This window comes from Theobroma cacao, chromosome 1, assembly GCF_000208745.1.
Source record: "Theobroma cacao cultivar B97-61/B2 chromosome 1, Criollo_cocoa_genome_V2, whole genome shotgun sequence".
NCBI lineage: Eukaryota > Viridiplantae > Streptophyta > Magnoliopsida > Malvales > Malvaceae > Theobroma > Theobroma cacao.
This window is the reverse complement of record NC_030850.1, coordinates 4,051,092-4,064,490: the sequence shown is the minus strand read 5'-3', so window position 1 is coordinate 4,064,490 and position 13,399 is coordinate 4,051,092. Positions and strand designations below refer to the sequence as shown.

The window sequence follows — 13,399 nt, the reverse complement described above, 5'->3', positions numbered from 1 at the left end:
TCTAAAAACCCTCTTCTTTTCTTACGCCAAAATCATTTTTTGTCCCGAAAGGTGAAATTTCTCGTGAACACTTTTCCCCAACCAGACCAAACAACCCTCTTAACCTTTGCTTTTTTAACTAAATCGAAAATTACTTCTCTATCATCACTGTCGTTATTAAACCAACGGTCACGATCGTTCCTACACTCTTTCACCTCGTCTTCTTCTTCTTTTCAAATCTGTTGTCTCCCTCCTATTCATTTACCTCGTTTACAGGGCACTTTCCTACGCTGCATCAACTCCATTTATACCGTCACGACACTCAATCTTTTTCTCTAACGCGTCTCCTTCTCTCCCACAAATTTCTCCGCTTCAGTTGTTTTTTTTTTTAAGTTTATTTATTAAAAATTAGCATGACCTTTAATAAAATGAGAAATATTCGAATTTCTTGAAATATTCAAATTTCGGTTTTTTTTTTCTCCCAAAAAGAACAAAAAGGAAATACATTCACAAAATCCGCGCTTTTTGGAGACTTGTTTTGAATTTCCGCTGATGTTTAAGGTTTTTAGCGACGAATTTTGCTTAAAGAAAGCTCAAGATTGTAGAAAAAAAAAATTGCTTTTCGATTTAGTTTGAAATCGATGTGGTCAAAAAATGCCGACGATTAGAGCTCCTGCTAAGAAGAAAACTACGACGTTAACGGTTAGTTTTCTCTTGCTTACGTTGAAATTTACTCGGCGCATTTCATTTTCTTTCATTCTGTTGGTTTTTTTTTTTTTCACAGCTTTCATATCTTCATGATCTTTGCTTTCTCTGCACCTTTTGCAGGTAGCTGTAAAATGTAGACCGTTAACTGCGAGAGAGCGCGGCCGTGACATTGTTAGAGTAAAAAACAATAAGGTAAGCGGTAAAGTTCTTCTTTTTCTTTTTCTTTGGTTTGTTTTTTAATTTAGTTTGATTTGAAAACGTGAAATGAGAAATTTGTGACTTTGAAGGAGGTGGTAGTGTTGGATCCTGACTTATCAAAGGACTATTTGGATCGCATTCAGAACCGAACTAAAGAGAAAAAGTATTACTTCGATCACGCCTTCGGTCCTCATTGTACAAATTTGGTACGTTTTATTCTTTTTTTTTTTTAATTTTTTTTGAAGCTTGATGGTTAAAAGCTTTTGTAGTTTTTGTAAATGGAAAATTTTTTAGGCTGTAATTTAGAATTTAGAATTTGAAACAAGAAGTGTAGATTTAAATTTAGTGTAAAATGTGTGATAGAGATCATAAAAGCGTGATTTTTCATGATTGCGACTCAAATATATGAATTTATTAAGTATTTATTAGTATATATTATCGTAATAATGTCTGTGAAAAAGCAAATCCAAATCCATTCTCCCAAATTCATGTTTTGAAATGGAGCAATGATATAGTCAAGGAGCAGTTCCTGAAAAAGAAAAAAAAATTGAATATGAGAAGATGATAATGCCTTTTGTTGGCCATGTAATTCAGGATGGTTCTAAATTTCTCATAATTTCTATTGGCTGCATCCGCAATGTATGATTGTGTGCTTATTTGTTGATTTTTTGAAAGAAGGTTTGGTCTATAGGTATGGGGGGCTCCTATTGTGCAGGGTCCTTTTAATTTCCCCCACATGGGATTGCTCTAAAGTCTAGTATAAAGAATAAGAGGTGATAGTTTGAATCAACTGGAGCTTGGTTAGTTTCATATTAACATTATTGTGTTAGTTACTGCACCATGGAAAAAATTCAGTTTAGGTTGCTCTTCTTATTTTCTGTATTTAAATAGAAGGCTGTTTCAAGTCACATTACCAATTTTGTTTATTTCATGATCTTTTTATCTAATTTGGTTTTGTGTATCCAGGATACATACCAAAAATGTATATCGACTATAATCTCTGGAGTTGTACAGGGTCTTAATGCAACAGTGTTTGCCTATGGGTCAACTGGAAGGTACCAAAAAGTTATATTGATATATTCTCATAAGTGACTAATCATCACTGGCATAAATTTCAGAGTACAAAAGATTTTGCCCAAGATTTACCAACCTCAAATTTTCCCCCAAAACAATGTAGTGTTGAGGCAACTTAGAGTTTGAATAATTTTCTGATGCTTACTTATCTCTTGTGATTTTTGCATCTATAGATCAGTCTTTCAATTACAAAAGTTTGACTATTTTATGCATTCGCAGTGGTAAAACATATACAATGGTTGGGACACAACGTGATCCTGGACTCATGGTTCTTAGTTTGCACACAATTTTTAATCTTATTAAAAGGGACAACAGCTCTGACGAATTTGAAGTTACTTGTTCCTACCTTGAAGTCTACAATGAAGTAGGGAATAGAGTTTTATCAAGATACTTATTTCTTTCCTTTAGTATATTCATGTTTTGTTATATATGTTATTGAATTTTCAAATTCTCATGTTTTTAGGTTATCTATGATTTACTTGAAAAATCATCGGGTCCCTTGGACCTTAGAGAGGATCCTGAACAAGGAATAATTGTTGCTGGGCTAAGATGTATTAAGGTTCAGCCTCTTATCTATCTATTCAGGCTACTGAACTGTATATATAAAATCTGGGTGTTGTTTAGCATGCAAAGCATTAATTCTAAGTCTGTAGGTTGGAGTGGGTCATTATTGATCAAAGTTGGAAAAGAGCCCACACGAGAACATTTAAAGGACTTTATAATTTTCTCTTTTAGAGAAATTTTAATCATTTGTTTTTCAATTTTACATTATTTTATCGATAGTTTATGGTGAGTGCTATGATCCTGATGCTTAATGGTCTTTGGTGGTTTTTCTCCCTCGTCAGGTTCATTCGGCTGATAAGATTCTTGAACTTCTAAATCTGGGGAATAGTCGAAGGAAAACAGAAAGCACAGAGGCTAATGTGACATCATCAAGGTAAGGATTTGTTGATTCTCGCTTTTGATATTCCTCTTTCATTTTGGATTTTCTCTAATGTTGCTCACTTTCATATTTTGTTCTCACTTTTCAATGTGCTAAATCATCTATAGAACTCTGTTATAAAAATTGTTTTATATTTTCTTGAAGCACTCATCTCATGATAAAGTTGTCTTCATCCAACTAGATCACATGCAGTCTTGGAGATTACTGTGACAAGAAAACAGAGAAACAAATATAGAAATCAAGTCATGCGAGGAAAACTTGCACTTGTGGATCTTGCTGGCAGTGAACGAGCTTCTGAAACAAATAGTGGGGGCCAAAAGCTGAGGGATGGAGCTAACATTAATCGTTCACTTCTTGCTTTAGCAAACTGCATCAATGCTCTTGGGAAACAACAAAAGAAGGGTCTTGCCTATGTTCCTTACCGCAATAGGTATCTGTTAATAGCTATTGTAGGTATAGTAGCCTGAGTCCTTTCCGCTAATGCAGCTATTGGTAATTTTGCAGTAAACTAACACGGATACTTAAAGATGGTTTGAGTGGTAATTCTCAGACAGTGATGGTTGCTACAATATCTCCAGCAGATGGTCAGTATCATCACACTGTGAATACCCTGAAATATGCAGACAGAGCAAAGGAAATAAAGACGCACATCCAGGTCAGGCTGAATACACTTTTTCAGAAGACAATATTTATACTTCCCTAGAACATAAGATTGTGCAGTGTCATGAGGCTTATTCCATTTTTATGCATGTAACACTTTTCAAGGACAAATTCTATCAGTTCTTCAACTCCACAGCATATGCTAGATTATGCATCACATTTATTTTGCCTGTTTTCTTGCTGTATTTACCTTTTCTTTTTCCTCAGGTCAAGAGTAGTAAGTTCTTTAATTATGCTGTATTATCAAATGCCTCATTGTCTTTTGTTTTTTCCTGCCTTTTTTTTTTTTTTTTGCTTTTTCAGAAAAATATTGGCACAATTGATACACATGTATCAGATTACCAACGAATGATTGACAGTCTTCAGGTAAGCTTTTTGATGGGTTTTGGTTGAGGTTATAATTGGTTGCAATCTTATCTTGTGTAATATGCTGTTGGTGTATAGATTGAAGTTTGCCGATTAAAGAAAGAACTAGCAGAAAAGGAATCACAGTTGAGTGTCAAACCAGCTGACAAGGCTGCCGATGATGAACTGTCTTGGTTAAACATTTTGAGCCAAGAAATCAGTGAAAACGTTCAGGAACGGATAAACTTACAGAAGGCACTATTTGAACTTGAGGAAACCAATCTTCGAAACCGCACTGAACTCCAACATCTTGATGATGCTATTGCAAAACACCAGGTTAGACATTGAGGCTGCCGCTTTGCAACTTCTTGCCTATATTTTTAATGAGTTGTGCTTGTCATTTTTGTCTCTTCTTCCATTAATGTTTCTTGATCATGGAAAATGGCAGTTTCCTGTTGCTTCTTGACAATATTCTTTGGTTATCAAGATAGAAGTGAAAGTAAAGAATGTTTGAGTTATTAGTACTTTCCAGTTCCACCCATCCAATCATTGACCCACCGAACCCACCAAATGCCGTCACGACTTGAGAATACCCTGGTCAAAGTAACAATAACATATGACAAGCTTTTTTTTTTTTTTCTAGTTTTCTTCCCCTTTACTAGTCTGTGGTGTGTAGCTGGTGGTGGGTGGATTTAATTATCTTTTTTTATGATATTCATTTTTTTTAACCCTGTGTAATAGGCTACTGAAAATGATGGTACTGTTGTTGAAGTTCTGAGAGTAAGGAGGCAAGATATTCTTGATAACATCCGTGACAATGATGAGGCTGGTGTTAGTTACCAAAAGGTAAACTTTGCTGCTACAGAGGCTTATATGGTTAAAATTCCTTCTGCCTTCTAATTGTGTCAAGGATAATCTTCTTGTAGGAAATTGAAGCAAATGAAAAGCATCGCTGCCAACTGCAAGATATGATTGATGAAGCCATTAGTAACAATGGCAATAAAATCTATTTGCGCATACTCAGTCAATACAGACTCCTGGTGAGTGGACAGTGAATATGTCTTAAGTTTACTTGTGATTAACTTTGTAGCCTTTGAAAGTTGACTTCTGGTACCTATCTACTGACTAAAATATAACTGCAAATTGCCACTTGTTCAAAGATGAACACATTGTGACAACTAAAGATAGGAAATAATGGCTTATGCCATGAAAGTCTCATAGTCTTCTTTGCATTATTGTAGGGGATGACTAATACTGAGCTTCAGTTTGAAATGGCAATGAGGGATCAAATAATTCACAACCAAAGAGAGGCACAAAGAAATCTTTGGAACTTGCTCATGGGTTTGGGACTTGAGGAGAAACAGATACTGGACCTTGCTGCCAAGCAGGGAATAACAATTGAAGACTGGGCAATGACACGCTATCTGGGGCTTTCAAACAGGGAGCAGTCACCTAATTTAGCATCTGGAGGATATCCTCCTCTCACATACGGTCTTTCTATAAGCCATTGGCATTCAAGATTATCTTGCATCTATCCGAACTATCAACATATTGCTTCAAAGTCTTTTTCTAGAGGGCGCTGGGATCTGTCTCCTACTCTTTGCAGGGAGGAGCACCGCAGTTCCTACTACTTACTGGCTCATGATAACTCTCCACCATATGTCAGGTTTACCAAGAGTAGTGATAACTGGGTTGGTGGTCCAGTTTCATGGTTTGGGACTCCTGATAAGGTTCCTCAAGATTGGCGTAAATCATATCCAGAGATGAAAAGTCCTGCTTCATCACGCAATGAAAGCTCTCAGTTAGCTCCAGCTCTCGGTGCAGCTTTTGGGCAGGGGCAAAAGGTATCATTCAGTCATTGCTAACGGGTGTTTTTGAATTATATTTTCCTGTCCTTGCTTGTTCTTCCTGTAAAGAGGTTGTTAAGACTATGAGAAGTAGATATTTAGAATACCACAGTGGTACCTTATTTTATTTCTTGTTCTTGTTTATTACGAGTTTTAAAGTTCAGTAACTTCTATTTCATTTTTTTTATTTTGTCATTATCCATTTCCATATTAACTGTCTCTTAACCTATGCTCTGTTACACAGGACACTATTAGGCAAAATCTATTCAACAAGGATCCTCATGTTGGAATGAGTGGCAGTCAAGACTCGTTCAGAAGAGCAATAGACCATGGCACTACAAGCAATGGTTTTTTGGGATTTATCCCATCCGAACAAGGCTCAAATCAAATTGTCCAAACCCCCAAACCCTCAAGCCATCTAGGCCTTTCCCGCATTCCTTCATTTACTTCCCAAAGTCCCAAAACGTAAGCATTTTTGTATAGCCCTCCCTCCTGTATTTTGTACCCTTCCCTCCCTGTCTTTCCATTTTTTCATTCTTTTCTCCTCAATAGTGTACATAGATGAATTTGTCTTTGAGAAATTGCTCTCAGGAGGAATTGGTAGGTAAAATTTTTTGTTTGCATGTGGAGAGAAGACCGGGGAGTTTGCGTAAGGAGTTGGATACACGCTTACAACCCTATCTGCGGAATGTAGTTATTCCTGTATCGGTATGTCTGGTAAACAAATGCGTTCCTATCAAGTATACTTAAGTTATAATATAATAACAAGCAAACTCAGTATTAAATGTTCATCAATTTATTTAATGAATTTGAGATTTTATTTAGGATAAATGTTCATCTATTGAGGAGACCACGACCGAACCAAACGATCTTGCTTTTCTCTTTCTTTTGCCCACGACCGAAACCATCTTGTTAATGTTGATGTTCGTCTCCGAAGCAGTCAGCTGCCATATGAGCAGTGCGCCCGTCTGGCTCTTTTTTCGACAACAGCCCGGATTTCACTCGAATCGAATTTAAGGAAAGAGTTAGAGAAATTATTAGATCAATTTTTTTTTATGATGTCAGCTGTTGCACGTGTTTACATTAAAAAAAGAAAAAGAAATTAATATTTATTCATAAAAAAAAAAAGAAAGAAAAAAAAATTGCCGAGAGGCCAGTTACCCGCCTAATCAGAATTTCAGGTTCAGATTCGACATACACCGATCGTTCTAGAATAAGCACATCTTTCTCACTGCTTAGTTTACTTCACTTTTCACAACCTTAAACCCTCCCCTAAGCCCTCTTCCCTCTAAATTCCCATAAATCTTAGCGATTCCCCCCCAAAATTATGTCGACAGAACCAACGACCACAACAACCACCACCGAACCCTTCAAACCGTACACTCTCTCCCAAACCCTAACCGGCCACAAAAACGCCATCTCCTCCCTCAAATTCTCCTCCGACGGCCGCCTCCTCGCCTCCTCCTCCGCCGACAAAACCCTCCGTACCTTCTCCCTCTCCCCCGCCGGCAGCTCCACCACACTCTCTCCTCTTCATGAATTCTCCGGCCACGATCAAGGCGTCTCCGACGTTGCCTTCTCCTCCGACTCCCGCTTCCTCGTCTCCGCTTCCGACGACAAAACCCTCCGTCTCTGGGACGTCCCCACCGGCTCCTTAATCAAAACCCTCCACGGCCACACCAACTATGTCTTCTGCGCCAACTTTAACCCGCAATCTAACATGATCGTTTCGGGTTCTTTCGACGAAACGGTGCGTGTTTGGGACGTGAAAACGGGCAAATGTTTGAAAGTTTTACCGGCTCATTCGGATCCAGTGACAGCCGTTGATTTTAATCGAGATGGATCCCTCATTGTTTCGAGTAGTTACGATGGGCTTTGTCGGATTTGGGATGCTGGAACTGGACATTGTATGAAGACTTTGATTGATGATGAGAACCCACCTGTTTCATTTGTTAAATTTTCGCCTAATGGGAAATTTATTCTTGTTGGGACTCTGGATAATACTTTGGTAAGTGCTAAATTATGGGCTTTTCTTTTTCTTTTTAAATTTTCTTGAATGTATGTTAGTTTTGGTGATGTGGGTTATGATTTTCTAAGGTTTTATGTTGTTAATGTTGGTTTTTGAAAGGTAGTATATTTGTTTACAATTCAGAGTGAGTGGATACTGATATGGAACTATAAAGTTTAAACTAGTCGGAGGCAATATTGGGGTGCTTAGGCTGGAAATGGAGGAGCGGCCGAAGCATTAGAGTACTTTGGCAGCATCATCTATCAGAGTTTCTCTTTTTAGTTATATTTTAGTTCATTAGTTTGTTTTCCTTTCTTTTCTGTCACTCCCATTTTCAAGTCTATTCTCAATGAGAAGCATTTCAACATATGTATGTATGTATGTGTATTGATGAGATGTTCAAGACCTTGCGCTAATAGTTAATGGTTGTGGAATTGATGGATGAGTTATTTTTGTCTAACATCTTACTAGGTGCTACTGAAAATGATTGCTTGCTGGGAAAAATTGATAGGTCACATATTAGTATTTGTGTAGATGGATAGAGCATGTGTTTGAGAGTCGCCACAAGAATTGTTTGTTTGTCATACTTGACTCACTTGCAATGCAGTTTCAACCTTGCCATCATTCCTCGTTTATGCACCTTGCTTACAGTTTAGGTGCTACACATTGTTGGAAACAATTGTTTAGATGAATTATAATTGGGTTGTTTCATTTCTCTATCAATTGACTTTGCTTAGAGCACATAGAGGGGAGTTTCTGAATGCAGTTTCCTAGGCAGAAATTGTCTTGCATAGTTATCTTATTTGTGAGTTCTTTTATATGCCAATTAAGATGGGTTTGAAGTATTTTTTGATGTTGTGTTAATGATTATTTAGATATTTGGTGTATTTCTGCTTGGTATCCTGTTTTTCCTTCCTGGTGTCTTTGTTCTTAATTTTATGGTAGATTATTGAAATATTCGGTATATTTGGCATACTTTTCTCATATTTATGTTATAATTGCAGAGGCTTTGGAACTTCGAAACTGGGAAATTTTTGAAAACTTACACTGGCCATGTGAATTCAAAGTACTGCATTGCATCTACTTTCTCTATCACGAATGGGAAGTATATTGTTAGTGGTTCTGAAGATAACTGTGTATACTTGTGGGAACTTCAGTCCCGGAAGGTAGTTCAGAAGTTGGAAGGTCATAGTGACGCTGTTATTTCAGTTGCATGTCACCCCACTCAGAACATGATCGCATCTGCTGCACTTGGCAATGACAAAACTGTTAGGATCTGGACTCAGGAGAACGAATGATCTGCTTTGGTAATGCCAGTTGTTTAACATGATTCAGCTTGAGACACTGGTGAAGATTTTGATTCCAGGGTAGACCAACTTGCATGCATGGCATTCTTCATCATACCTGAATTCACTAATGATTATCTTTCAGCCTCTGTATCCACTTAGCACCCCTTTGAGATCATGTGTTAAAAAATTTGTTTTTATTTAACTTTTTTGGCCTTTGGGGATCACTAGACTAGTAGCTTCAAATGAACTTTTTTGTCCATAATTGTTAATGTATCTTTTGGCTTTAAGGGTAAGAACACTCTCGACCCTCTTCTCTATCTCATTTTCTCCTCTAAGTTTAATATGGTCCATTTAAAAGGTAAATTCTATTTTATGGACTGATTGTTTTTAAGGCGGGAGATTATACGCTGGCAAATCCTTGAGAAAACAGGAGATAATTTTCAATAACTAGGAAACATCTTTTCTGGTTCTGGCAAATGTTATGAAGGCATTTCATATATAACAGAACTCAACAGCCGCCTAACACTTGAAAGTTGAAAGTTAGAATTGGATTTTATAGCTATAATTCTTTAGAGTAAGGTGTTCCTGAAGATATTAACAAGTTTTGGAACTTAGACATTCCCCATATGCTTGTTACTACCCGTGCGGTTGGATTCCATTTCGTCCGTGTTTCCATAGAGTTGCCTTTGCGGTGTGGCCACAAATGTTTCTCATGCTTGGCACGCCATTTGTTCGACAAAATTCCCCAAAGAAGTGGTTTTCAACTGTCAAAAGGTAACGGTTTGACAGAAAAATGTGAAGTCGTTGTTAGCAATGAATCTGCTGAGCCTTCCAATGTCCCTCAAGCATTGCATTCCTTCTGTAAAAAAATTGCCTCTGGAACGAAGCCGACAAGGTTCCTTCTTTGCTCTGCTCTCAGCTCCTGTACAAAAACACAAAGCTGGCATCTTGGTTTACAACTTCATGCCCGTATAATTCAATCCGGGTACGAACAGAATTTGATTTTGAACACTGTACTTGTTGATTTCTATGCAAAATGTGAAGCAATTTTTTATGCAAGAAGAGTATTTGATAGCATGAAAAATCATGATCAAGTTTCATGGACCTCGATCATATCTGGATTATCTCAAAAGGGTCATGGAAAGGAAGCCATTTTAATGTTTAAGAAGATGTTTGGTACTTGTATTAAACCTAATTGTGTTACTTATGTTAGTGTTATAAGTGCTTGTACTATGCTAGAAGAGGCATTGGAGGAGAGTGCATTGCTTTATGGGCATGTTACCAAACTTGGATTTAATTCAAATAGTTTCGTGCTTAGTGCTTTGGTTGATTGTTATTCAAGTTGTGGAAGAATTGATCAGGCTGTGTTGTTATTAAAAGAGGCCAAAGAGTGGGATAATATTCTACTCAATTCAATGATATCAAGTTATTCTCAGAATTTATATGGTGGAGAGGCTTTGAAATTGTTTATCAAAATGAGGAAGGAGAATTTGAGACCAACCAATCATACTTTAACTAGCATTTTGAATGCTTGCAGCAGCCTAACTGTTGTCAACGAAGGAAGACAGCTGCATGCTTTGTTTACTAAAATGGGTTCTCAAAGCAACGTGTTTGTGGTTACAGCTTTGATTGATATGTACTCCAAGTGTGGCTACGTTGAGGAGGCTCGTCATGTTTTTGATCAGACCGTACAGAAGAATCGTGTGTTGTGGACTTCAATGATCATGGGTTATGCCCAGAGTGGGAGGGCTTCTGATGCATTGGAACTCTTTGAGCATCTGGTGACCAAAGAAAGTTATGTGCCTGATCATATTTGCTTTACTGCCGTATTAACTGCCTGCAATCATGCTGGGATTTTAGACAAGGGGATAGAGTATTTCAATAGAATGACGAGGGATTATGGGCTGGTTCCTGAGCTAGAGCAAATATGCTTGCTTGATTGACCTCTATGCTAGGAATGGACTCTTGAGAAAGGCCAAGGAGGTGACGGAGGAAATGCCTTACGATCCTAATTATGTCGTATGGAGTTCCTTCTTGCATTCATGCAAAGTTTATGGTGAAGTAGAGCTTGGAAGGGAGGCTGCAATAAGCTTTTCAAGATGGAACCACTTGATACAGCCTCATACGTAACACTTGCACATATATATGCAAAAGTTGATCTATGGGCTGAGGTAGCTGAGATTAGGAAGCTGATGCAACAAAAGGGACTAAGGAAAAGTGCAGGTTGGAGCTGGGTTGGAGTGGATAACATGGTTCATGTTTTTTCAGCCGGCGATCCAACTCACCCTCGATCCCAAGAGATCTATGCTGAATTGGAAAAACTGATACCAGGCTACACAGAAACACAAGTATCACAGTTTGAGTCAGGGTACCATTGATGATAATCTATTATAAAGCTCAAGAGAATTGTCAGGGATTGGCAATTTTTAGTTGGCTGTGGAAAGCTTCCTAAACTTCATCACCATACAACTAGAAGCAGTTACTGCAAACATAAATCAGGTCTGTCTGAAAGATTTAGGGAGCTAGAGTTCTGTGTTCCCCTTTGAAAAGAAACGCATTGCAATACCTGAAATCAATTTGTTCTTTCTTTTGAGTTTTGATCGATATGAAATTTTGCATTCTAGTCTTTGGAACTCAGAACATAAGGTCATACAAGAACTGGAGAACTTAAAACTCTCTTTCTTTTTCTTTTAACATTTTGAAGCACACACTCATTTCTGAACATGCCAATATGCCATAAATCATACCAATTGATAAAAACTAGGTTGGTAGGAAAATTTGACTAATTTCTTCTTCTTTTTCATTGGTTAAATTGGATGACTTAAAGCTGTTTTCTCTGAATCCCAAAAGGAAGAGGGAGGGGTGGGGGCAAAATACAAAAGAAAAATGGAGTTGTTGCTGGACCCTAGATTGGGACTCTGTTTATGTGGATAGTGGATACCCAAGAACATTGCAAAATTGCCAATAAAAGAGGAAAGAGGGTTGAGGATAGCCCTTGGACTTGGAGTTGGACACCAAATAAGACAAAATAGTGTTCCAAAGAAGATGTAGGCCAATGATGTGCCAGGTTGTCCTAAGACAGTACTATCCACCAACGAGCACAAACGACTAAACAAACAAAAAGGGGTTTAGCCTTTGGGTCGAGCAACCTTTGTGCCCATTCGTGCGGATTAAACAACCATCTAATTTCACCCCCAAAAGAAAAAAATAAAGCTTACCAAATTCTTTGTTTATTTTTAATAGAAAATTATTATCGAAAGATATGCATCTAGCTCTTCAATCTTTGAGTAGTACCTAATCTAAAATGGTTCATCGACTCTGTTTCTTGTCTTGTTTTAAGGAACTTTGGTACCTTTTCACAAAGGCTCATGTGACTTGCATTGATCAACAAGAAATAAGGGGTCATACCTTTTCTTTTTAACAATTTCCTGGTTTTTACTTATGAATTTTTACCTCTTCGATATCAGTATACAAAGAGACTGATATTAAGAATAGACTAAGTAAAAATAGTGTTAATGAATAATAGCAATTTTTTTTACTAGTATAGAAAAAATAATACAGCAACTCAAACTTAGAATTTTACCCAAAATTGGTTTGCTATTTATCATTCAAATTCAAGTTAAGACCAACATTGACAATTGCAGAATTGTTATAAACTTATTATTATCTGGCTCTTTGGGATCTGTTTCGATACCTTCAATGTGCAATGCCATTAATGCATGCATCCAATATTGGGAATGGCAAAACCCCTCATTAAAATAAATTAATTAGCCTTAACAAAAGTTCCTGAAATGCACATGGTTAATGTGGAATGCCAGGTTTGTGCAAGTTCTTGTTTATTCCAAATTAAAAGTTGTAATTTCCCATGTGGGTCACTTTACAACATTGGATTCAAATTGAAGCAAAGGTCAAATAATCTAGAAATATGTTACAGTTTGCAGAGTTGCAAAGCTCATAAATTATGACCAAAGTAAAATTTTTTGATAGAGTTTTAGTATATAAAAATGAATAATAAAAGAAAAACTATCCCAATTTTAAATTTGAAAGGAACATTATTAATTCTAGTACGAGTACAAAATGAATGATCAATAGTCATAATGATAATGACCTTAGTTAGCATTCTTGAATTTTTCATATATTTATTTACTGCTTTAAGCCTTATAACTAGGACAAAACTTAAGGATTCTTTCTTGTAATCTAACCCTTTCATTTTTCTTAAACCATGTATTTGGATCATATGATTGTTCTTTAAATGTGGCTTTAATAAGTAGATCCTCTAGGCATTTTCCTTTTTCTTTGGACCAATTTGGCGAGAAAGATATTGGCAATTTGGCATTGAATTAAGAAA

The 13,399-nt window shown here is 37.0% G+C and overlaps 2 protein-coding genes and 1 pseudogene across 2 annotated transcripts; all 3 read left to right on the top strand.

Annotated features, from left to right (window-relative positions):
• Positions 437-6,549, top strand: LOC18611381 (kinesin-like protein KIF19). Its single transcript, XM_018114357.1, has 15 exons — positions 437-681; positions 808-879; positions 975-1,091; positions 1,852-1,940; positions 2,179-2,323; positions 2,423-2,518; positions 2,805-2,896; positions 3,084-3,332; positions 3,407-3,557; positions 3,866-3,928; positions 4,007-4,243; positions 4,649-4,753; positions 4,834-4,947; positions 5,149-5,751; positions 5,999-6,549. The coding sequence occupies exons 1-15, from the start codon at positions 634-636 to the stop codon at positions 6,221-6,223; spliced, it is 2,406 nt and encodes an 801-aa protein (XP_017969846.1). The 5' UTR covers positions 437-633; the 3' UTR covers positions 6,224-6,549.
• LOC18611380 (COMPASS-like H3K4 histone methylase component WDR5A) lies at positions 6,888-9,373 on the top strand. The gene is made up of 2 exons (XM_007047605.2): positions 6,888-7,762; positions 8,767-9,373. Exons 1-2 carry the CDS (start codon positions 7,082-7,084, stop codon positions 9,058-9,060), a joined length of 975 nt encoding a protein of 324 aa, XP_007047667.2. The 5' UTR covers positions 6,888-7,081; the 3' UTR covers positions 9,061-9,373.
• Positions 9,453-11,644, top strand: LOC18611379 (annotated as a pseudogene).